Source organism: Carcharodon carcharias, chromosome 10 (genome assembly GCF_017639515.1).
Source record: "Carcharodon carcharias isolate sCarCar2 chromosome 10, sCarCar2.pri, whole genome shotgun sequence".
Classification (NCBI taxonomy): domain Eukaryota; kingdom Metazoa; phylum Chordata; class Chondrichthyes; order Lamniformes; family Lamnidae; genus Carcharodon; species Carcharodon carcharias.
In genome coordinates, this window is record NC_054476.1 from 29,236,601 (window position 1) to 29,261,720 (window position 25,120).

At 41.7% G+C, this 25,120-nt stretch overlaps 1 protein-coding gene across 3 annotated transcripts in view; it reads left to right on the forward strand.

Annotated features, from left to right (window-relative positions):
* Window positions 1–20,166, forward strand: part of LOC121283243 (Wilms tumor protein homolog) — a 73,641-nt gene extending 53,475 nt beyond the window's left edge. The window contains exons 6-8 of one of the 3 annotated variants that reach the window (XM_041197592.1): window positions 11,969–12,058; window positions 12,796–12,888; window positions 18,761–20,166. In XM_041197592.1, the coding sequence (XP_041053526.1) occupies window positions 11,969–12,058; window positions 12,796–12,888; window positions 18,761–18,882 (305 nt within the window). In that variant the 3' untranslated portion in view covers window positions 18,883–20,166. Of the gene's footprint in view, window positions 1–11,968; window positions 12,059–12,795; window positions 12,889–13,102; window positions 13,208–18,760 lie in introns of those variants that run through there. The other 2 variants (XM_041197593.1, XM_041197594.1) reach the window with 2 other exon arrangements.
* Window positions 20,167–25,120: the final 4,954 nt, after the last annotated feature.

The following is a 25,120-nucleotide window of genomic DNA, read 5'->3' on the forward strand; positions in this document are numbered from 1 at the left end:
AAATGGCTCAAGTCCAATCCAGCCTTGTAAAGCACTCAGACATTTTTTGTGTCTATGTTACATGCATGGGAAAGCTACGAATGCAAATTTGCATGCAATCTACTGCAAATTAAAATGTGGTTACGCTCTTTTGTAAATCACTATTAGTCTGCAATTGTGCTGCTACAGCAGGTGATTATTCCCTTTTGGTAATGCCGCCTGTTTTATTCTTAACCGTCCGCACATCCGTTGAGACAGCTACCATTGTAATTTATAAGCTGGCAAACTCTAAAGCTGACTGTGGTTAAACATGCACCTTCCTGCCCATTCCACCTAGCTGCATGCTTCAGATGGGTCAACAGTTTGAAAGGCCTTATCATTAACACATTACAAATCTCTAGTTAGGCTGCACTTGTGTCTAGTTCTGGGTGCCTGACCATGGATAGGGTGCAAAGAGACTCATCATGATGATACCAGAGATGATAAAAGTCCGTCAATTTTTTCCTCCCGCCCGCGACGGCCGGAACCAGAAAATCCCATGATCTATAAGAAATTTGAAAACAATTTTAGCTTAGAGTAAAACAAACAGAAATGGCAGCACCTGGGGAAAGATTCCCCATTGAGTCTTTGAATTTAGCTGCTCTGTGATCTTCCTATGCAATTGGTCTCTCTCCAGTATATCTGTTGTCCTGGGTGTAGTCAGTGAAGTGTTTCACCACAGACCCGGAAGATTTGGATTTGACCAGTTCCAGAAAGTGATGAGTTTATGGGAATGTTTTTCCACACGCTACTGGCATTTCCTCTCGAAGCTGTCAGAACAACATTCCACTATGAGTTATTTGTGACTTTTTGACCATTCTCAAGCCAATGTTTATTTTTAATTTTAACAGCAAGGGACGATTAGTCCTCCTGTTGCACAAGTTGTTTTCATTTTTCCTTTACAAAACCGATTTTACAAATAGAATGGTTGTTGCAACATGATATTCTGCTGGATCCAGGCTTAATGTAAAATGCTGTTTATGAAGGTTCGCGCGTTTGGAATACTCTGCAAATTTTATGCTACCTTTATTCTGGATCATTATAGTAGCACTGTAATGTTATTAGAATTGCTGTCATGAGTACTGTTGCAAACTAGAAAAATAATATTGATAGGCCTTTGTTCATAGATGTTGCAAAATTAATGCTTTGGTTGATATTTTATGAAAACCTATGATAAGGTTAATTGGGAAAAATACACTTCCACTGGTCACTGGATCAGTAACCAAAGGATATTCACAGAACGTCATTATTGTAGAAATAGGGGAGAGTTTAGGAGGATTTCTTTAAAGGCCCTTGAGGAATTGGAATGCTTTATCAGAAACGGGGATGGAAATAGAATCCACCATACCTCTTAAGTGAAGTGGATTAATAATTGAAAAGGGGAAAAAAAAGCGAGATGGGGAAAAGAGGGAGGAATGTGGAAAGATCATTCGCAGATCTAGCACAGGCGTGATGGGCTGAGAGGGCCTCCCGTGCTGTAAAAATCTTAAACTTGTGACAAAACACTGACACCACCATTTGCTTTCAGGAAATCAAGTAAAATGTAACTATTAGGTTGTAGTTCAGGATTCAAATCTAGGACAAATATACATCTTGACAGTTCTAGGGAAATGTGGTATTCTTCCAGTGGCATTGACTGTGGAACAAAATCATATTTCTATATTAGTGACACGATCACCTCGACTGGGCCCTGGTCGTGCTTACATTGTCCATTGTGTTTTCTTTTTGTGCCTTGAGGTCTCGGCCTTGCTCTCTGTGCCTCTGCTCAAACACTGTTTCCTCTCCCTAGGCAACAATGAAAGAAATAAGCATAAATTGAGCGTAGTCTGACCACATTACTGAACACAAATGAAAATACATCCAATATATGAAAGAAAATGCATGTATAGGGACAACTTAAATACCTAACTCAATAAACCCTTCTTCCCCTGCCTTGGGCCCACATCATTATGGATTGTCATGATATCTGATCCATTGAGACTGAAGACTTTCACTTCCCAGTGACGATTGCATTGCACTGACAATGATTTTGACTGTTTGTTATTAACATAGTCTACCATGATTTCAACTCAATATTATGCAAAAAAGAAGGAAAAGCCTTTCACACCCTCAGGATGTCCCTAAATGCTTTACAACCAATGAAGTGTTTTTTGATGTGGAGTCACTGAATATAATTTAATATAAGTAATGCCTAGCTGAAAGCTAATTTGATTAGATAAGCAGACTTGATTACCATTGAATAAATCTGTAGCCTAGAAATTGATGTTCGGAGTGCCCATTTTTCAGGCATGATGTGGCAAACTAAGGGCCCGCAGCAGCAGGGCAGGCAGTGCATGTACATTGTTGGCCAGAAACAAGCCAACATAGTGAAGCCACAACAAAATTAAAAATACCTGGAAAAACTCAGCAGGTCTGACAGCATCTGCGGAGAGGAACACAGTTAATGTTTCGAGTCTGTATGACTCTTCAACAGAATTAAGGAAAAATAGAAAAGAGGTGAAATATAAGCTGGTTTAAGGGGGTGTGGGGTGTGGGACAGGTAGAGCTGGATAGATGGCCAGTGATAGGTGGAGATAGCCAAAAGATGTCATAGACAAAAGGACAAAGAGGTGTTGAAGGTGGTGATATTATCTAAGGAATGTGCTAATAGGTGACATTAAAGGTAGAAAGCAGGACGAGCAAGGTACAAATAACCCTAGTGGGGGTGGGGTGGGAGAAAGAGATCGAAATAGGCTAAAAGGTAGAGATAAAACAATGGATGGAAATACATTTAAAAATAATGGAAATAGGTGGGAAAAGAAAAATCTGTATAAATCATTGGAAAAAAGGGGGATCAGAAAGAGGGTGGAGATGGAGGAGAGAGTTCATGATCTAAAATTGTTGAACTCAAAATTCAGTCCGGAAGGCTGTAAAGTGCCTAGTCGGAAGATGAGGTGCTGTTCCTCCAGTTTGCGTTGAGCTTCACTGGAACAATGCAGCAGGCCAAGGACGGACATGTGGGCATGAGAGCAGGGTGGAGAGTTGAAATGGCAAGCGACAGGGAGGTCTGGGTCATGCTTGCGGACAGACCAAAGGTGTTCTGCAAAACGGTCACCCAGTCTGCGTTTGGTCTCTCCAATGTAGAGGAAACCGCATTGGGAGCAGCTAATGCAGTAGAATAAATTGAGGGAAGTGCAAGTGAAATGCTGCTTCCCTTGAAAGGAGTGTTTGGGCCCTTGGACGATGAGGAGCAGGGAAGTAAAGGGGCAGGTGTTGTTCCTTCTGCGGTTGCCACAGTGAAGCCACAATATAGGACTACTGACATGCCAACAGTGGAAGCAACATGTGATAGACAGAGCTAAGCGACCCCACAACAAACGGATCTGATTAAAGCTCTGCAGTCCTGCCACATCCACTTGTGAATGATGGTGGACAATTGAACAACTAACCCGAAGGTGGAGGCTCCACAAATATCCCCATCCACATTGACTGGGGGTGCAGCACGACAGTACAAAAGACAAGGCTGAAGCATTTGCAACCATCTTCAGCCAGAAATGCTAAGTGGATGATCCATCTTGGCCTCCTCTTGAGGCTCTCGGCATCACAGATGCCAGTCTTCAGCGAATTTGATTCACTCTGTGTGATATCAAGAAATGGCTGAAGGCATTGGATACTGCCAAGGCTACGGGCTCTGATAACATTCCGGCACCAGCTTGTGTTCCAGAACTTGCTGCACACCTAGCCAAGCTGTTCCAGTACAGCTGCAACACTGGCATCTACCTGACAATGTGCAAAATTCCCCAGGTATGTCCTGTCTACAAAAAGCAAGGCAAATTCAAACCAGTCAATTGCCACCCCATCAGTCTTCTCTCGATCATCTACAAAGCGATGGAAGGTGTCATGACAGTGCTATCAAGTGGCATTTACATAGCAGTAACCTGCTCACTGACCCTCAGTTTGGTTTTCGCTAGAGTTTCTCAGCTCCTGACCTCATTACAGCCTTGGTTCAAATATTGACAAAAAAGTAGGTGCGGTGTAGGTGACTGTCCTTAACATCAATGTAGCATTTGACCGAGTGTGGCATCACACTCTAACAAAACTGAAGTGAATAGAAATTGGAGGAAAATTCTCCACTGATTGCAGTCATATCTAGCACAAAGGAAGATTGCTGTAATTCCAGTACTAAGCTGCAGAAGTTCCTCAGGGTAGTGTCATTGGCCAAACCAGCTTCAGTTGCTTCATCAAAGACCTTCCCTCCATTATAAGGTCAGAAGTGGGGATATTCACTGATGCTTGCACAATGTTCAGTACTGTTCATGACTTCTCAGGTGCTGAAGCAGTTTGTGTCCATATGCAACAAGACACGGATAGCATTCAGGCTTGGGCTGGTAAGTGACAAGTGACATTCACACCACACAAGTGCCAGTCAATGATCATCTCCAACAAGAGAGAATCTAACTATCTCCCCTTGACATTCAATGGCATTACCATCACTGAAACTGATCTGGACCAGCCATATAAATACTGTGGCTACAAGAGCAGGTCAGAGGTTGGGAATTCTATGGTGAGTAACACCTCCTGACTCCCCAAAGCCTGTCCACCGTCTACAGGTCAGGAGAGATGGAATACTTTCCACTTGCCTGGATGAGTACAGCTCCAATAATACACAAGAAGCTTGACTATCCAGGACATTGCATCCCACTTGACTGGCACCCCATCCACCACCTTAAACATTCACTCCCTCCACCACTGACACCCCCCAGGATGTTGATAGTGGGGAATTCAGAGAATGACTAGAAACTGAACTGGATTAGCCATATAAATACTGTGGCCACAAGAGCATGTCAGAGGCTAGGATTCCTGTAGCAAGTAACTCACCTCCTGACTCACCAAAGCCTGTTCACCATCTACAAGGCACAAGTCAGGAGTGTGATGAAGTATAGCTCCAATAACACTCAAGAAGCTTGAGACCATTCAGGACAAAGCAGCCCACTTGGTTGGCACCCCATCCACAAACATTCACTCCCTTCACCACCAACATATCGTGACAGCAGTGTGTGCCATCTACAAGATGCACTGCAGGAACTCAAAAAACATCCTTAGAAACATAGAAACTAGGAGCAGGAGTAGGCCCTTCGGCCCTTCGAGCCTGCTCTGCCATTCATTATGATCATGGCTGATCATCTAATTCAATAGCCTGCTCCCACTTTTTCCCCATATCCTTTGATCCCTTTCACCCCAAGAGCTATATCTAACTCCTTCTTGAAAACATACAATGTTTTGGCCTCAACAATGAATTCTACAGGCTCACCACTCTCTGGGTGAAGAAATTTCTCCTCATCTCAGTCCTAAATGGTCTACCCCATGTCCTCAGACTGTGACCCCTAGTTCTGGACTCCCCCACCATCTTAGACAGCATCTTCCCAAACCCACAACCACTACCATACAGAAGGACGAGGACAACAGACATGTGGGAATACCACAATCTGGAAGTTCCTTCCAAGCCACTCGCCATCTGACTTAGAACTAAATCGCCGATCCTTCACTGTTGCTGGGTCAAAATCCTGGAACTCCCTCTCTAATGGCACTGTGCATGTACCTACACTGCACAACTGCAGTGGTTCAAGAAGGCGGCTCACCACCACCTTCTCAAGGGATGTGCAATAAATGCTGGCCATAGCCAGCGAAGCCCATATCCCATGGATGAATAAAATAAAAACAAGACACATCTTTTGCCTATGCCTGAAGCAGATGCAAAAAAAAAGTGTCAGATGCTTGCTTGAGGTTTCCCGCTCCAACAATGGCTTTCTCCAAGGCATCACAGGTTACACACAGGGAAAGCTGTCCTAGGGAATGTCTACCAACCAGGAAGATATGTAACTGAGCTGAATGTGAAGCTGGGAGGAGCAAGAATGTGTTCACCAACCCTATATTAAAGAATTCAATCATTGCACCCCACCTACATTAAGGGAACTAATCACTGTTCCAAATCAACGTTTCCTCTAATTTTTCTTTAGTGAATGCAGCCTGTTTGTTTCAATGTGCATTCCCTCTAAAATTGCATGATTGTTCATGGACACCTCTTTAGAGGGAATGTTGCATATGCAGAGTCTGTTGTACTGTGCCACCGTGCACCCATGTAGCCTAGAGGGAACATTGCTTCCAACCCCACTTTAAAGGACCCAATTGATACTTCCAACCAATGTTGTCTATAATTTTTATATGCTGTGCGGCTTGTTTGTTTCACTATGTGGTCCTTTCAAGAATGCTGCATGGTTGTGCACCTGTGCATCTTAAAGGAAACATTGCCAGTGCGCAGTTTGTTTGTTGCACTAGCGCAGCTTAGATAAATAATTTCTCCTGACCTTGCATTAAAGAATTCTGTCCAGATGTTAAAGGACCCAGTCAACCTGCAATTCTCCTCACCCCAAGCTCCTCCTTTGAAGGTGGAGAAGCACATTTCAAATCAGGCACAGGCCGAATGTGACTGATTGGCATAGTATTGTCACTGGGCTATTATTCCAGAGACCCAGGGTAATGCTCTGGGGTCCAGGGTTCGAATTCTACCACGACAGATGGTGAAATTTGAATTCAATAAAAATCTGTAACAAAAAAAAAATCTGATGACCACAAAACCATTGGCGATTATCAGAAATCCCAACTGGTTCACTAATGTCCTTTAGGGAAGGAAATCTGCCGTCTTTGCCTGGCTTAGCCTACATGTGACTCCAGACCCTTAAAAATGCCCTCTGAACAAGGACAATTAGGGATGGGCAATAAATGCTGGCCTAGCCCACATCCCAGGAACGAAAAAAAAATAGAGCAGTCTCACGCTGTGTATCGCACAAGCTCATGAACGGGCCTAAGATCGTCGCTTTCGGTCCTGAAAAGCGCCCAATCTACCTCAGATTACCTTGAAAGGGAAAGGAAGTCAAAACTATAAGCAACAGGTGAAGCTAGCTGTTTCACGCTGCTACTATGCAATGGCAGCACAAGTGGTATTTGCCACTAACAGGATGCTGCCATCAAGCCAAAAAGACATTCTGCCTATCACATAAATGAGTAATGTGTTTTATGAATTTCAGTGCCAGTGTGATGCTAGATATGCAGGCCATACATCCCAAAGACTGGCAGATTGTAATAAACAGCATGTCCCAGCCTGTGTTTGCAACGGGCAGGGTACAGACCGTACCCAACCAACCTGTGCTTGCAAAACTCAAAACACAGTGTCCAACATTAGATGTGATTCCACGATTTTGGACAACATTTGCTGAATAATCCTCAATATGCTAAAAATTACACTGACAACCAATTGTCAGTCACGCTCGCAGTGTGGTGCATTTAAGTGTACTGTTGCTTCATATGTTAATACACAGGGCCCCGTTCTTTGCAGTCAGAAAGAACATGTACATACATTGCACCTGTTTCAGCTAAACAAAATAAGTGATAGCCATTCTCTGACTCATTCCTCAGGGCAATGCCTTGACCAATCAGCGTCAAGCTGCCTGGTTTAAATTTCAAACAATGCTTGGTAGTTAACCGTCAGTCACCATCAACGGTGCATTCTCCATAGCAACGCCAGTTGACAGCCAATCCATACTCTCTTCACATACAGTATAAATTGTTGTCTTCCCCTTATATTGGCATTCTTGCGAGTGTCCTCACGAGTGCAAGACGAAAAGCTTAGACATGTCTCTTCTGGCAGCAAGAGCAATTTGTCTTTTCAAGTAACATCCCTTTGTGTGATTGTGCAACTGGATGGGAGGAAAGTGTCTTAGGATCACAGTTTTAGTTAAAATTATATGGGATTTTCAGATGATTTCTTTAGAAATTCGTTAGAATGAACCCCTCAGTCATTTGGTTTGAAGTGGCTATCATGAATTGATGTGTTTGAAGATGATAGCAGCATTTAGAAATTATTCTAGTTTGGATGCCTTTGCTTCCTATTTTGGATTAGGCCAATACACCATCTGGATATGAAAATGACCATGTTCTTCTTTTCATACACCTTTTGTATTGAGTAGGTATCAGAATTTATATGAGTATGAAAGTACTAATAGGAAAGCGGGAACATTGGAATATAGAAACAGGAGTAGGCCATTCAGCCCCTTAAGCCTGCTCCACTATTCATGGCTTAATCTATACCTCAACTCCATTTACCTGCATTAGCTCCCTATCCCTTAATGCAGCACACCTAACAAAAATCTCATGGTTCCTTTTTTTAACGAAAACGTTATTTAAACAGTATCACCCGATCCCATAATAACAGTGTTTCCATTGAATCTGCCTTGGGATATGGAAATCATACTCTCGTTGACGCCGCTTTTACGAAATTGACCTGCAATTGACATTTCATTGCAGCAAAAACTCATCAAAAAAGGCTGAAGCTTGAAGGGAAAGCTGTTCAAGGATGAAGACTGCAGTGAGCAGATGTCAGGTTGTCTTGAGATATAGCTCATGATAGCCAAGCATAACATCTGACACAGCCCAAGCCAGATGTTTTAAAACATGACTACTTAAATAATTCTTTTAAGGAAGAACATATATTATCTTCCAAATTTTAATTCAACCCAATACCCCTTTGCTTCATTCTGATATCTAAAACATATGGCTTTGCTAAAAAGCAGCTTTATGCTGGAAGATTAACAATGCATATTAACTCAGAGAGCTTTAAGCACAGAATCATTTTTGAACAATAGTTTTCTTTTTAAAAACAAAAATCTTTTTTTTGTCATTGCGTTTTACTGCAAGAATTTGTTTTAATATGTCAAAGACTAACTCTTGCCCCACAGATTATTTCCTGCAAAGAACTGCAACTCCTGGGGGAGCTTCTGTGGTCAGGGTTTAATTGACCATTTTCAGCACCAGTGGCAGATGCCGTAGACTACACGAAATCAATTAAGCTGAATCGACACTGAAATGTTACATGACCCCAAACCCTTGGGTAATTCATATGTAGTCAGTTCTGCTAACTATTTTCCCCAGTCATCTAAACATGTGGCCACCATTGTGCATGTTTTTACAATCAAACCAATGTAGCCAAACTCTTAACTCTTAATAGACCACCACAAGGATTAGTTGAGGTGAATAGCATGGATGGCTTTAAGGGGAAGCTAGATAACTACGTGATGGAGAAAGGAATAGAGTTAGGCTGATTGGGTTTGATTAAGTAGGGTGGGTGGAGGCTTATGTGGCACATGAATATTGGAATAGACCATTTGTAGATTTCTGTGCTGTAGATTTGATGTAATTCTTTGTATGAATCTGTGAGAAAAAGATTTGTATTTATATAAAGCCTTTAATGACCATAGGGTGACCCCAAACTGCTTTATAACTAATGAAGTACTTTTGAAGTGTAGTCTCTGTTGTAATATCGGAAACGTGACAATGTTGCGCACAGCAAGGTCCCACAAACAGCACTGAAATAAATGATCAGGTAATCAGTTTTAGTCATGTTTTCTAAGGGATAAATATTGGCCAGACCACCAGGGAGGTCTCCCCTGCTTTTCTTCAAAAATAGTTCATGGAATCTTTTACATCCACCTGAGAGAGGAGAAAGGCCTCATTTAATGTTGCATCTGGAAGGTGACACCCTCATCAGTGCAGCACTCTCTCAGTACTGCATTGAAATGCTAGCCTAGATCATGTGCTCAAGTATCTGGAGTGAGCCTTGATCCCACAAGTTCCTGATTAAGAGGTAAATAGGCAACCAACTGAGCATTGCCTGTCACAAACCAGTCAGTCTAAACTCAGTAGTGGGGAAACTATTGGAAGCAATTCTGAGGGGCAGACTTAATCTACACTTGGAGAGACAGAGATTAATCAAGGACAATCAGCATGGCTTTGTTAAGAGGAGGTCATGTCTGACCAATTTGACTGAATTTTACGAACAGGTGACCAGGTGGGTAGATGAGGGCAATGCATTTGACATAGTCCACTTGGACTTCAGCAAGGCTTTTGATAAAGTCTCGCATGGGAACTGATAATGAAGGTAAGGGCCCATGGGACACAAGGCGATTTGGCAAATTGGATCCAGAATTGGCTGAGTGGCAGAAAGCAGAGGGTGATGGTTGAGGGGTGTTTTGTGACTGGATTCCTGTGTCTAAGGGGGTTCCACAGGGATCGGTGTTGTTTGTGGTATATATAAACAAATTAGACTTGAATGTAGGAGGGTTGATCAGTAAGTTTGTAGATGACATGAAAATTGGTGGGGTGGTAAATAGTGAGGAGGATAGCCTTAGATTACAGGAGGATATGGACAGACTGGTCAGATGGGCTGATCAGTGGCAAATGGAATTTAATCTGGATAAGTGTGAGATGGTGCACTTGGGCAGGACAAACAAGGCACAGGAATACACGATGAATGGTAGGACCCTGGGAAGTACCGAGGATCAGAGGGACCTTGGTGTACATGTCCATCGGTCCCTTAAATTAGCAGGACAGGTAGATAAGGTGGTTAAGAAGGCATATGGGATACTTGCCTTTATTAGCCAAGGCATTAAATATAAGAGCAGGGAGGTTATACTGGAACTGTATAAAACGCTGGTTAGGCCACAGCTAGACTATTACATGCAGTTCTGGAATCTGCATTATAGGAAGGATGTGATTGCACTAGAGAGAGTGCAGAGGAGATTTACCAGGATGTTGCCTGAGCTGGAGAGTTTTAGTTATGAGGAGAGATTGGATAGACTGGGGTTATTTTCCCTGGAACAGAGGAGGTTAAGGGGGGACATGATTGAGGTGTATAAAATTATGAGGGGCATAGATAGGGTAGACAGGAAGGAACTTTTCCCCTTGGTGGAGGGATCAATAACCAGAGGGCATAGATTTAAGGTAAGGGGCAGGAGGTTTAGAGAGGATGTGAGGAAGAATTTTTTCACCCAAAGGGTGGTGGGAATCTGGAACTCACTTTGTGAAAGGGTGGTAGAGGCAGAAACCCTCATAACATTTAAGAAGTATTTGGATGCGCACTTGAGATGCCATGGCATACAAGGCTATGGGCCTAGTGCTGGAAAATGGGATTAGAATAGTTAGGTACATGTTTGATCGGCGCAGACTCGATGGGCCAGAGGACCTTTTTCTGTGCTGTAGACCTCGATGACTCTATGACATACCAGTGTTGAAAATACAGAAGCAAGTGCAGATTCCTTTTCAGCAATTATCTTTACATAGTAATTGTTATAAAATACATGGATGTATCTACAATAAAGGAATGTGCTTTTAAATGAATGTTTCCACCTCAGTTTGTATATATCCCAAGCTGCTGATACCATCTGGCTTTGGTACTCAGAGAGTATTGATAAAATATTTAAAAAGGGATGTGCTGATGCACAGGGTTAATATGCTCAGAGGTCATAAAACTATTTTTGAACTTACTGAATCAAACTGGCGTTACGGTTTGTTATTAAAACTGTTCAATTTTCAATTCTAATGCTATCAATGAAACTCGGGCCTTTTCTATAACAGAGGCGCTGATTTCCAGATGCCAATTTTATATCCCCCCACCCCCGATCTTGTAACTTTCACTTGATCTACAACCCTCTGAGAACACATTCCTCCAACTCTGGCTACTTGTGCATTCTCAGTTCTTTCACCTCATCATTGGTGACCTGCCTTCTGCTGCCTCCTCCCTAAACTCTGGAATTCCAAACCCCTGCCAAATCTCTTCACCTCCCTCTCCTCCTTTAAGATGCTGCTTAAAGCCTACCTCTTTAACCTAAGTTTAGGCCAGCTGTCCTAATGTCCCCTTCTTTGCTGCTCAGTGTCCAGTTTCTTCTGATAACACTCCTGAGAAGTGTTTCATTACATCTTCTTATGTTAAAGACACTTTATAGTGTAAGTTATAGATGCTAAGATGTCACAGACAACACTTTAAGTGACACTTTACAGACCAGAGCTTGGCTTTCAGTTACATTACTTCATCTGAATGATAAATCTGATGGGCAGCCCTTTTCTTTTCTTCTCCGATAAGGTGAGAAGCCATATCAGTGCGATTTCAAGGACTGTGGCCGTCGATTCTCCCGTTCAGATCAACTCAAGCGACACCAGAGAAGACACACTGGTAAGAATAAATTGTCATTAATAATGTTACTGAGCTCACTGAGTTCAGCATGATCGTTTACGATTGTGTGAGGTTGATGGGCAAGATAAGATCAGCTTGTCCATTAGGCCTTCCCCACATCTCATTATGGCTGAAATATTATACCCACGTCCCATGAATGAAAAAAAGATTCAGAATGCTAACTACAGTGAGAATGTTATCTTTTCTCTTCTCTGAATGACCTGTGTTTTTCTATTTGTTTATGGGATGTGAGCATTGCTGGCAAAGCCAGCATTTGTGCCCATCCCTAATTGCTCATGAGAAAGTGGTGGTGAGCTGCCATCTTGACTGCCTGCAGTCCGTGTGGTCGAGGTATACTGATATTGCTGTTAGCAAGGGAATCCCAGGATTTTGAACCAGCAATGAGAAAACAACAGTGATGTTTTCAAGTCAGGATGATGTGTCGCTTGGAGGGGAACTTGCAGGTGGCGCCTGCTGCTCTTGTTCTTCTTGGTGATTGAGGTCATGGGTATGGGAGATGCTGCTGAAGGAGCCTTGGCGAGTTGCTGCAATACATCTAGTAGATGGTACACACTGCTGCTACTGTGCATCTATGGTGAAGGGAGTGAATGTTTAAAGTGATGCATTACAAGCATTTTTTACTTGGCTGTTCAGCACTTTAATTACCTTTTCTCTGTACTGAGTATTTGTGCGTACTAAGCTGAACAACCTGTTTAGAATTTTTTTCTCTTCCTTAGGCGTAAAGCCATTCCAGTGTAAAACATGTCAACGTAAATTCTCCCGCTCCGACCACTTAAAGACCCACACTCGAACTCATACAGGTAAAACAAGTGCGTAAACTTTTTTTTGACATTTTACTTTCTTAGACGCGGATTATAATATTTTAACAGCTAATATTCATTGCCGCTATTGTAATACGTGAACCCTTTGAGCACTGTTTGTTCTTTTCGGAACTAAATGCTTAACCTTAAAAAAAAGGATAATTCTTAACTGAGGTTTCTTTCGAGTTTTATCACCAATTGATTCCCTTTATTCTCCCCACAGGAGCTGCTGGCCGAAACGCAGCCTCCTTGAACTGGGAGGGCAGGATGGTTGGGCCTGCGGACTTCTCCATGACCACCATCAATGCCACTCCATGAAGGGCCAACAGAGAAGTGTGGTTGTAGCAGGGAGAGAGAGGGATTTGCCAGTTTTTATTTTATTTAAACACCCACCCCACCACACCACCCCCGCCCCCTCGCCCCCACCCCCCACCCTGATCTTTCACACAGCAGAGAATCTTGTCATAACCTTTGACACTCTGTTTGGAAACCAAGCAAATACTAAAACAAAACTGCCTCCAATAGAGGCGAGATTCACCAGCAACCCAATCCTAATCATCTGACCTTTAAAGATCAGTTTTTCTGAAAGAATTATTTTTATGGTTAAATAGAATTTATCAAATCCACCAGTCTCCAGACTAAGTTACTGAGACACATAGATGTTCTGTTAGCCCAACACATCTTGTTTACCTAAGATCTGAGCATTTTGGGAGAGGTTCGCAAGATCCAAGGCTTAGAGACCCTTTAAACACGTGCGAGGGTAGTGCTGGAGTTATACCAGTTAACAGTGAGTAAGCTTCCTTTTGGTGGGAGGACTCTATCCTATTCCACCAGTGTCCCTTGGGCGATGCTTTTCAGGATTATCTGAGCTGAGCTAAAAGAATCCCAGCTCTTGAAGATTCCACAAAGATGCCCAATTGGTTGGTCAATCGCCAGCAGTGCTTCAGAGTACAATGGACCTACATAGTTTGGGTTGTTGTATGGTTGAGGCTACCACAGAGGATTGACTTGCTTTTAACTTCCCATGTATTGTCAAGTCACCGTGACCACAAAGAGATCAGCTTACCTTCTCCTGCCCCCTCACACCCCCTCTCCAAGTAGGGTAAGAATTCATCCGAGGAACCAAAAGTTATTTTTCACAATTTTGTTCTTGTTTCATAAATTTAAATATTTTCTACGTAAGTTGTACCTTTGGCTATCTTTATATTAAATTAACATAGTCCTCAAAGGGTTAAATTCTGTTCCAATCTTTCACAGCATCAATGATATGTGAAATATCAAGTGTCTTTAATTTGATATATTGCACTTGTCCTTTTCTTGACAGCATTTTTATGTCAACACATGTAACATGTTTAGCTTCTGTCTAATATGTAAAACTTACTATCGAGGTATGGCAGGACTTTAAAAGTTATGTGGTTCATGGGCAGCTTAACTATAACATTTATCATCCAACATACAAAGTAGAAATATCTATTATTACCTGAGCCGCCTACTGGGGGAACTGATGGGATCAATTGCAAGCCTATTACTATCTTTAGGTGGAAATATCATGTGGGGTGTAAAACTGAAATTCCACCCAAACCTGTGTGGGGTTTCCATCCGGTGAGTTCAGTTAAAATGGCTCTCTCGGTCTGTAAAAGAGAATTGAAAAGAAAACTTGTTAATATTCCTTGTGAGTTGAGGGTAGAAATTCCTATTTGTGGTCATCATGTGAAAGCTTAGCAGGCTTGGGTCAAATTCCTTTTGCCGGCATTTTAATGGCAGTGCCAATATATTTAGGACACAATAACTGGTCAAACGGCAATGCTAAGATCGTGGCAATGGCACAATAACATCATCAACAATAATTCCTTTACTTTAAAAGTTCTACACCATAAATTAGTTATAAAGTACCCATGTAATATTGAGGTTATGCCCTGACATAAGGCATTGAGCGTCAAACATTCTTTTGCATCCTAAGATTACTAAATGTTAACTTCATAACTGAAAGTGTCACTCAGAAAAGCCGTGGGATGGTTGGTGTTGAAGACTGAACAACTGCTGCACTGATGCTCTTCTTGGGTTATGGTCGAGATGACATGCTGGTGCAGAGGAAAAGGCGTTTGAATCTGCATCTTGCTATGCTACACTTGACCCACAGGAGTTGGATCATGGCACCGAGTCCTTTGAAATGGAGGCTGTTGCATTCCCCAGCACTAATGTCCATCCTCTTCAACTCACAAAAACAAAAATGAAAATTAAAAATTGCATTATGTTCCAAAGAAAGATATCAGAATTGCATTCTTTTCGTTATCTATTCTTTCTTACCTCTCTGGATACACAGATGTGAATCCTCAGTCTCAAAGGCTGTATACTAATCCATAATGAGTATAATTATACAAAGCAAAATGGTGCTGCAATGGAAAATGGTGGTGGAAATCTAATTTTTAATTATTTATGATGATTTGACTTTTGTTAGTAAGAAAAATGAGGCCACCTCTGGAAATATTATTACAAGCTGTTTGTTCTGTTAACGTTTTGCTGCTGTTTTGGAAACTCCCATCTTAGTTAGTTTTTAATTCTTCCAGGGGGTCTCTGTGACCTAGTGTCCCAAGCCCCCAACTCCCCTGTCAAAGTGATGCTTGCAGGGGGAGATTGTCTGGGAATGATGGGCATGAGTCTCAGGACTTTCTGGATACTTATATTAATGGATTGAAAACTAGAGGCCCAGCACCCAGGATTTTCCAAGATGCTCTCTGTGAGAGCTATTCCCATAGGTGAGCGCCAGGTCACAATGTTTGACTGCGGTGTCATAGAGTGAAAGAACTCCACAGCACAGAAGGAGGCCCTTCTGCCCATTGTGTCTGTTTTATGTATTCTTTCACAGGACGTGGCTGTCGCTGGCTAGGCCAGCATTTTTATTGTCTATCCCCAATTGCCCTTGAGAAGGTGGTGGTGAGTCACCTTCTTGAACCGCTGCAGTCCATGTGGTGTTTTGGTTCTATGAAAGAACTATCCAATTAGTCCCACTCCCTGCTCTTTCTCTTTAGCTCTGCAAATTTTGCCCATCAAGTATTTATCCAATTCCCTTTTTAATGTTACTATTGAATTTTCTTCCACCACCCTTTCAAGCAATGCATTCCAGATCATAACAACTCACTGCGTACATTTTATCTTCCTCATCTTGCCTCTGGTTCTTTTGACGATCACCTTAAGCCTGTGTCCCCTGGCTACTGACCTTTCCAATTCCCGAAACAAAAATTAAAATTAAAACTTACATTATGTTCCAAAGTTTCTCATTATTTACTCTATACAGTCATTCATGAATTTGAATTCCTCGAACAAATCACCCTCAAAAATTCTCTGCGCTAAGGAGAACAAAGCCAGATTCTCCAGTTACTCGACATGACTGAAGCCCCTCATCCCTGGTACCATTCTAGTAAATTTCTTCTCCATTCTCTCCAAGGCCTTGCTATAATTTCAAGAAATTAAATTACAATCTACCAGTCTTGTTTAGATCCATAGTGTGGCTTAATATGAAGCAATGGTGTGGAATCTGGGCAGTCTATCTTAAAAAATTGCATTGGAAGCAGTTCAGAGAAAGAGGAAGGATGATTCATGGATCTAGGGCTCTGAGTTATGAGGACAAGTTCGAAGTGATGAACTTAGTTTGTCTGGAAGACAGATTGAGGGGGTGATGTGATTCAGACCTTTAAGATACTGATATGTGATGTGTGTAGGTGTAACCGGGCTTTTACTTGGGCTGTGAATGCAAACTAAAGGGCATTTAGAAGGTTAAAAATGAAGAGGAATGAGAAGAAATTGTTCCCCATTGAGTTGTGGAGATGTGCAGCAAACTTACAACATTGAGAAAAAGGAACATTAAGAAACAAATTTGGCCATTCACTCATTCAGTTAGGTCCTGGCTGATCTGCAACTCAACTTCAATTTAGCTCCATAACACCTGATGCCTGACATTACAAAAACCTGTTGATCTCAATCATAAAAGCTCCAAATTTCTTACAATCTATAATCTTTTGTGAGAAGAGAGTTCCAGATTTCTACAACTCTTTGTGTGAAAAAGTGCCCCCTGATTTTGCTTGTGAATGGCTTAGCTCTAATTTTAAGATGATGCTCAATTGTTCTTGATTCCCTTGTCAGAAGGAATAATTTCTTTGTTTGTACTCTCTTATATCCTTTTAATATTTTAAACACCTTGATCAGATCACCCCTCAATCTCCTATATTCAAGAGAATAGAATCCATGTTTATGTAACCTGTCCGCATAATTTAAAGCCCTAAGAACTGCAAAGAAGGAGGCTATTTGGCCCATCATGTCTCTGTTGGCTCTTTGCTAGAGGAATTTATTGCCCTAAATGCTGTCCACAGCCTTGTACATTTTTTCTGCTTCAAGTATTTACCTAATTTTCTCAAACATTACAGCGGTTTCTGCCTATGCCATTCCCTATGGCAAAACATTTCACAGTCTCACAACCCTCTGCCTAAAGAAATAGCTTCCAAGCTTTATCCAATGACACTTAAATTAATGAATGCCCACTCCCACTACACCCACCCTGTCACTGATTCCCTATCTAGAAGGAATATTCCTTGGTGATTTAGTGAAATCTACTCCACCTTCTCTTGCTCGCATGTAAACAGTCCCAGTATGTATCCCCTCTAATTATAGTTCCCCATCTCTCACAGCATCCTCTAGCAAAAACAAGTTGAATTAATTAACGTCATCACAAAAGAACTTGATAAATATTTGGTCGAGGATGGAATTGGAGTTTACCCTCCAATTCCATCCTCGACCAGATACTTAGCAAGTTCTTTTGTGATGACGTTAATTAATTCAACTTGTTTTTGCTGGAGGATGCTGTGAGAGATGGGGAACTATAATTAGAGGGAGAAGGCCAGTGAGTGGCATTAGGTATATTGCTCCTTTGGAGAGTCAGCGCACACACAAAAGGCTGAATGGCCTCCTTCTGTGCTGTAACCAGTCTGTGATTTACAGAAAGAGGTATAGGCCAAGATGCTAACATCACCTTTGTTTCCTTCATTTATGGGATGTGAGCATCACTGGCTAGGCCACCATTTATTGCCCATCCTTAATTGCCCTTGAGAAAGTGGTGGTGAGCTGTCTTCTTGAACTGCTGCAGTCCCTGTGGGACATGATAGAATTTAAGGTGCTGAGGTTGGGGCATAGGAAACAGTCTCTTTGGGAAGCAGTGGGTCAGATTGAATAGTAGTCATGTCCGGATGTCGAACATATTATGGAATTTGTAGCAATGTTTCAGTACATTATGGAGTTTTATATGATACACCATGGACCTTTTATCATCATTTTCCTTCAGGTGATTGAATGGGTTAGGTGGAGTCTGTGATGGAGGCAAATTATAAATGGACTGGGACAGGAATGGGCTTGATGGCCAGAATGGTCTTTTCTCATTTCCCTCCTTCCCTATATAGGCATTCACTTCTAAAATGTTGACATTCCACGAAAATGGCATAACGGTGACAGCAGAAGAAAATATATTCTTTCTAACTCTTGTCCTATTCACAATGGCATTGATCCTCCCTCACCTTATCCCCTTGCCTTATAAGTTAACGAATAATGACATCAGCTGAACAAATATGAGACTTTAGTGAAAAAACAACTTTGTGATAGGTGGAATTATTATAATAGGTGCATATCCACTAATAAAAAACAAACTGCGAGGGGGCTTCCCATGAATTAAACCACGACTAAAAGTCCTGCGTAACTCAAAGAGGAAAAATATCTCAAAAGTAGATCAAAATTCTAATGGATCTTATCATTAATAAATTATGTTTTAAGTAATATCAGCGACGGTACCTTTATTGTAAAAAAAAATAAAAGTTCATTAGGGCTGCTGTTTTAACAGGTGAAAAGCCCTTTAGCTGTAGGTGGCCAAACTGTCAGAAGAAGTTTGCCAGGTCCGATGAACTGGTTCGCCACCATAACATGCACCAGAGAAACCTGACCAAGCTTCAGCTCACTCTCTAAAAGGTGAACAGGACCACAACGAGTTCAAAGAAAAGGTGATGACACACACTGCTGGGGAAGTCTGCTTTCTTCTCTTCACCCCTGCTCTAAATGTTCAGCAGCTCACAGGTTAACGGGACAGAATCAATACCCACATTTCTATGCCTACCTGATGCGTGCACCACAATTGCAGTTGCATTACACCTTTTCTTCCCATTCGTTGTCTGAGTCAGGGTTGCCAACTCTGCTTGGATGTATTTCTGGAGGTTTCGTCACCTCTCACTTCCCAACTACAAACCTCACTCAACCCCCGACCAAACGGCCTCCTTATTTCCCTCTTCCACCTCCAATACTGCTTACCACTAAAAAAACAGAAGTGTTGAGTGAAAACAAAGAAAACACACACTTTCTGTAGTGTCCCCTACGATTTAAATCCTGAGCTCTTTAGAGCAGGGTCCAAGAAATTCTTGGAAGCACCAGGACAATCTTGGAGGGTTGGCAACCTTGGTCTGAGTGCGTAAGAAGAGGTGAATTCAAAGCATGTGGCCATTGTTTATGGAAATCAGTGACATAACACTCATATAGGGCTGTGGTGGTACTCGCTGAGTCACTATGCTTGTGCTGTATGATAGTATAGCAATACACCACAACTCCTTTGTAAATATTGTGTATATAAGGACCTGTTGGAATTGAATACTACTGTATTTCGTTTGTATTTTCAAAAAAAATGGAAATCCAAATGTATAACCATGTAACATGCAGTCACTGAAAATAAGTTAAAAATGGCAGACATGCAGGTGGGCATTTAATCTATCAGGTTAACTTTTATTTTAGACCCTACAGTAGATTCACAGAGGAACGATTAGATGGGATAATGATGTTGTTTATTCATTTGAAGTGTACTTTAACCAGATTATATTAAGGGAGAGGTGAGGTTAACCAGCAACACTTTACAAAGACTCTGTTTCGAAATTGTACACGATGTACCGAAAGGCCATGCTGGCTATGTGGCTGATTAGTTGTAATGTTAACAGACATAGTTAAAAGAAAGAAGGCTGGTCCACAACTACCATTAACCATTCCTCTTGAAAATAAGTAACTTAATGACTTTCAGAAATCTTCAAGTATAATATGTGAAGAAATCTTTTTAGTGTAATGGATTGTACTGTACCCAATGTTTCTTTGTTCATCTATTTACTGCTACCAGCTGGAAATTATTATGTATATATCTGATAATGTATTGCTGTTCCCAAAAATAGGAGGGTTATTAAAAGTAGAGAATAAACAGAAGAAATAGGTACTTCACAGAGCTGGTTTGTTTGCTTTTACTGTGCAATGATAACACTGAAAATGTAAGCAGCATTCTCTCTCCCCATCCCATCCCATCCCACCCCAACCCCTCCCCCACTGCATTCTTAATTAAAGATGACCATGAAGGAGAAAGCGATAGAAGTCCCGCAGCTGTTTTATTTCATGGTTAGTGTCCTATTTCCATTCCCTTGTTGTTTGAATGCCACTCTGTTTTGCTAACTACTTCCAGCTCTGGTCAATACTAGAACCTGCTCACTCCTGGTTTCAGCAGCGATCTGCTCACCTCACATGAATCAAAGTGACAATGACGACAAGCAAAACGTGTGTGTGTAGAAAGACTTTGGGCAAAATCTTGTGGAGGCGACAGGGTCTCGGCCACCAGCTGGAAAACCAGCCAGTGTTACCTTTTCTTGGGAAGGCTCGCTGCATCTTGTTCCATTCACGCATTTGACAGGCCGGCCAGCAGCAGGCCTTTCCCTGGGATCAAGGACCCCCGGAGCTGGAAGCCTCGACCACCAAGGCCAACAGCTCTGTTGAATGGCAGCACCACTGGGAAGGCGGTGGCTACTGCCGGTATAACACCTGTGATGATCCTCGCTGAATCCCAGGCCGGAAGAGAGTGATGGTGGGAGGTTGTTGCGGGAGAGGGGATCGGCAACAAGGGTAAGGAGAGTGATTCTCAGCAGGCCACCCCCATCTTCCCGATGCTGAATCCCTTGTTCAAACGCCGAGTATCTTTGAATGAGGGTCTCCCTCAGGACACTGAGAGTAACCCTAACAGGGTTTACTTGTCATGTTCCTTGCATGATGAGACCTCCACCCGCCAATGGGTTAACACTAGTGACAGTGGGATGAGGCTCTTAAGTAGGCATTAATTGCCTACTTACAGGCCTCAGTTGATGGCGATCGATGGGCCTTCCCGTCACGGACTTAATCTGGGTGGAGATGGGAAGGGGATAGGATCCCTACCCACCACCAACCCACCTAATTAAATGCCCCCCCACCCCCCCTCCCCCATCAAATTTGCCATGGGGGAGCGACCCAGATTCTGCCCTTTATCTGGTAGGAAGGTTGGATTGCTGGTGTTGCTCAGCTTATATGATGAGTGTTACTTATTTAATAGTGAACTGGTGCTGCTCCAGACATTGATGCTGGCCTTATTCTAAAGCACTGCTGAGAAGTGTTTAAAATTGGGATACAGGCATTCTTTAAGAAGGAAATACTTGCATTAATATAGCAGCTTTCACAACTTCAGCCCATCCCAAAGTCCTTTACAGCCAAAGAAGTACTTTTAAAGGGTTGAGAATCAGCCTGGTCAGTCACATGAAGATGCATGGCAGAAGTTTTTGACCCTAAATAAACGTCATCCTCAAATCAAGGGACAGCCAATGGTGACTTTACAAAGTAGTCACCGTTTGATGCAGGAAACAGGAAGTCAATTTGTGAACAGCAAGATCCCACCAACAGCAATGTGATAATGTCCAGATAACCTGTTATAGTGGTGCTGGCTGAGGAAATAATATTGTTCAGGACCTTTGCCTTTCTTCAAAACAGATTGGTAGGATCTTTCACATTCATCTGAAAGGGTGGACAGGGTTTAGTGTCTTCTCAAATCTATGGCATCTCTGACAGTGTAGCAGTCCCTCAGTAATGGGACTAGACATTATAACCTTCCAACTCAGAGGCAGGAGCGCTATCAACTGAGCCACAGCTGGCACTTCTAGATGAACATAAATGTTGATGAGTCCCAATGCTACAGGCTTAAGATCTCCTTAAGTTAAAGCATTGATTGTTGTTTTTTGTTAAGGCAATGTTTATTTGTGCTGCACCTGTTCTTGCTGCACTTCAGGTCGGTGGCAAGAGTTACAGTGTTTTGTTAATTATAAGCTGACTCCAATAGCACTTTGGAATTTTTAATATCCAGTTGAGATTCCAACATATGCATCTTGCTGCAAATTGCAAAATGGGCACAGCTCCAACCCATGATAAATTGGGAGGCTTTTGAGAAATCTAAATAAAAAGTGCAGACTGATATCCAGTATCTTTCTGAAAGGCACTAATGAAGAGGAAAGATTCTGCTACATCCATTTATGGGCAGGAGAGAAAGGGTTAAACTTGTTTAATAGCTGGGAGCTGAGTGTAGGTGACAGCAGTTTCCCAGACTAAACTTTTGAAAAATTCAGCACATATCTCCAGCCAAAGTCAATTCACCAGATCTAGCAGTATGAATTTCAAGGCTTGAGCCAAGAATCAGGTGAGCCTGTTGACAATTTCTTAAGACTGAAAAATGCAGCCAGAAAATATAAAGGATACAGATGAAAGGACAAGCAAGATACCCCCTCCAAGTGACCAGGAGGAAGTAAGATAACTACTTTGATGCACAAGTAGAAGGAAGTCAACACTTCAACAAGAATGCTAAATTCCCACCTGAGCTGTTGAAAGGATAAACTGGACATATACAGGATCCAATCACGAAACCTGAAACCCAGCAAATGTTGTTGGTGAAGCTGAGACTCCAAGGTCATACATCATTGAGACTGAAACCAGTAAGCAAATAAGTGGAACAGAGTCCATATTCGACCTACACCAAAGCTGGAAAAGCAGAAAAGACCATCAACAACACCAGCAATATCACTAACCAGTGAGACAGCATTAGCAGCATCAAGTGTCACCAGCAAGTGACATAACCAAGTGAAACATACAAAGCACGACTCCTACAACACCAGAAGCAACACACACAACATTGCCTGTGTAGTGTGCCAAATCACCACTGGGAGTGATGAATACCAAATCCACAAGATAGAGGCACAAGTTCCTACCTACCACCTGCGCGATACAGTGAATAATATTCAGAAAAGAAAATGAGCTATAACAAAGTCTTAAGATGTTCAATTTATTTGTAAAAGGTGATTGTTAATCTTTAGAAAAAAGTGAATGATTGGAACCGTTATATTTATATAAAGGCATTTTTTTTTAAAGATTGATGTTAAATTGTTATACTAATCGTAAAAAACTAGGAATAAATTGTTATGTTACTATACGTTCTAGGATTACACATTCAATGTCGCACTGCATTCATGTAGTGTATCAGTCTATCAGCCACATGGAGAGTTGAAAGAGATACACTCGATGAAGCTCCAGCATTTTGAGTCTAAAGTGTGATTATTTCTAACTTGTGGGAACCAGAAGACGTAACACTAAGTGATTGGATTTCTAAGTGGAGGCAAAATTTCTGGAATCATTTAAGACATAATTGGAGTCGGTTTGCAGAGTCTTACTGGATGCAGAAGCTAAAATGGACCAAATTACCTCCCTCGTTTATATTCATCCACCGATTTTGTGATCTAAACTTGGCTGAAGTGACATCCATAGGTATGACCTCTTATTTTAATGGGTAAATATACCATTTGCTCCTATCTATCTTGTTTATTTCAAGGCAGTTCGTTTGAGGAAGGAGCCAAGCCATTCCAGACACAGGCATGTTTGGTGATGTGATGTGTTCTATGTGTCTGTTTGCTGTCAAACAATTAAATAAATTCACAGTATGTAGGTAATTGTATTTATTAGTCTGCACTGTTCAAACAACAGGCTTTATCTGGAGCACTTGAAGACATCCATGTGGGACTTTAAAAACAGTAGGAGCTAAGGTATTTGACTCCTGTAGTTGATGAGAAAAAGGCAAAAGATTTGTTGTGGAAGAAGATTGATTAAAATTAATTTAACACAGAGCTCCAAGTGATTTATTATTTTCTACTATACATGCAATTAACAAAGTTGACAACTTATGTGGAAATATATGTTAGTTTTCAGCTATTTATTTGCCTGTTCATTTACAGGTCAATAAATCCATTTGGCAGTAAAGTCTAAAATAAAGCCTACTGTGATATTGTTCTGTTGCTGCTTGCAGACGAGGGGGAAATCCTATGGTGATACACGATAGAAGCGAGCTACAGGAGGGTTTTCTATTCATTATCCTAGGCTGCCGGTAAACATACCTTGATATCAGGCCTATTGTACATGCTCCAGAGAACAGAGTGAGCATGGAGTTGCATATGGAAATAGCCTAAAACACAAGGTAACTGTACCTAAAATGTAAAATAGAGCCTACAGCATGGAAACAAGCCATTCATCTCATGCCAGTGTTTATCCAAATGAGCCACCTCCTTCCACCCCCTTCACACAGCCATGAATTCAATGTTATCCGTCAGCAATGGCTGCACCTCCCTTTTATTGGTTAGCTCTGCACTAATACTGTGTGCCCTACTATCCTGAATGATTGAACAATGATTGGCAGAGAAAATTGGTCACCTGATTTCAGTGGAATGCATACAGGGCAGGTTTTTTAATGGATGGGAATCACTGCAAATTAGTTTACCCTGGTCGTCCTGGTACATCACATGCCAATTTTACAAAGAAGGGTAGGGGAGTGCCGCCTGGTGTCCTGGTCAATATTTATCCCTCAAACAACATTACTGAAATATTGCTAAAAAAAGAGACACGTTTAAGCTTTTCATCCTGCACTCATCAGGACACTTGCAAGAATGCCAATTTAAGGGGGAAAAACAACAATTTATACCGTATTTGAAGAGAGTGCTGATTGGTTGGCAAGTGGTGTTGCTATGGGGAATGCACCACTGATGGTGACTCTCAGTTAACTGCCAAACATTGTTTGAAATTTTAACCAGGCAGCTTGACCCTGATTAGTCAAAGCATTGCCCTGAGGAATGAATCAGTGAATGGCTGTCACTTATTTTGTTTAGCTGAAACAAGCACAATGTATGTACATGTTCTTTCTGTCTGCAAAGAACAGGGCCATGTGTATTAATATATGTAGCTTCCAGTACATGCAAATGAGCCACACTGTGAGCCCGACTGACAATCTTAAATTGGTTGTCAGCGTAATCCTTAGTACATTGGACAAGATTTGCTAAATAATCTTCAATCGCGG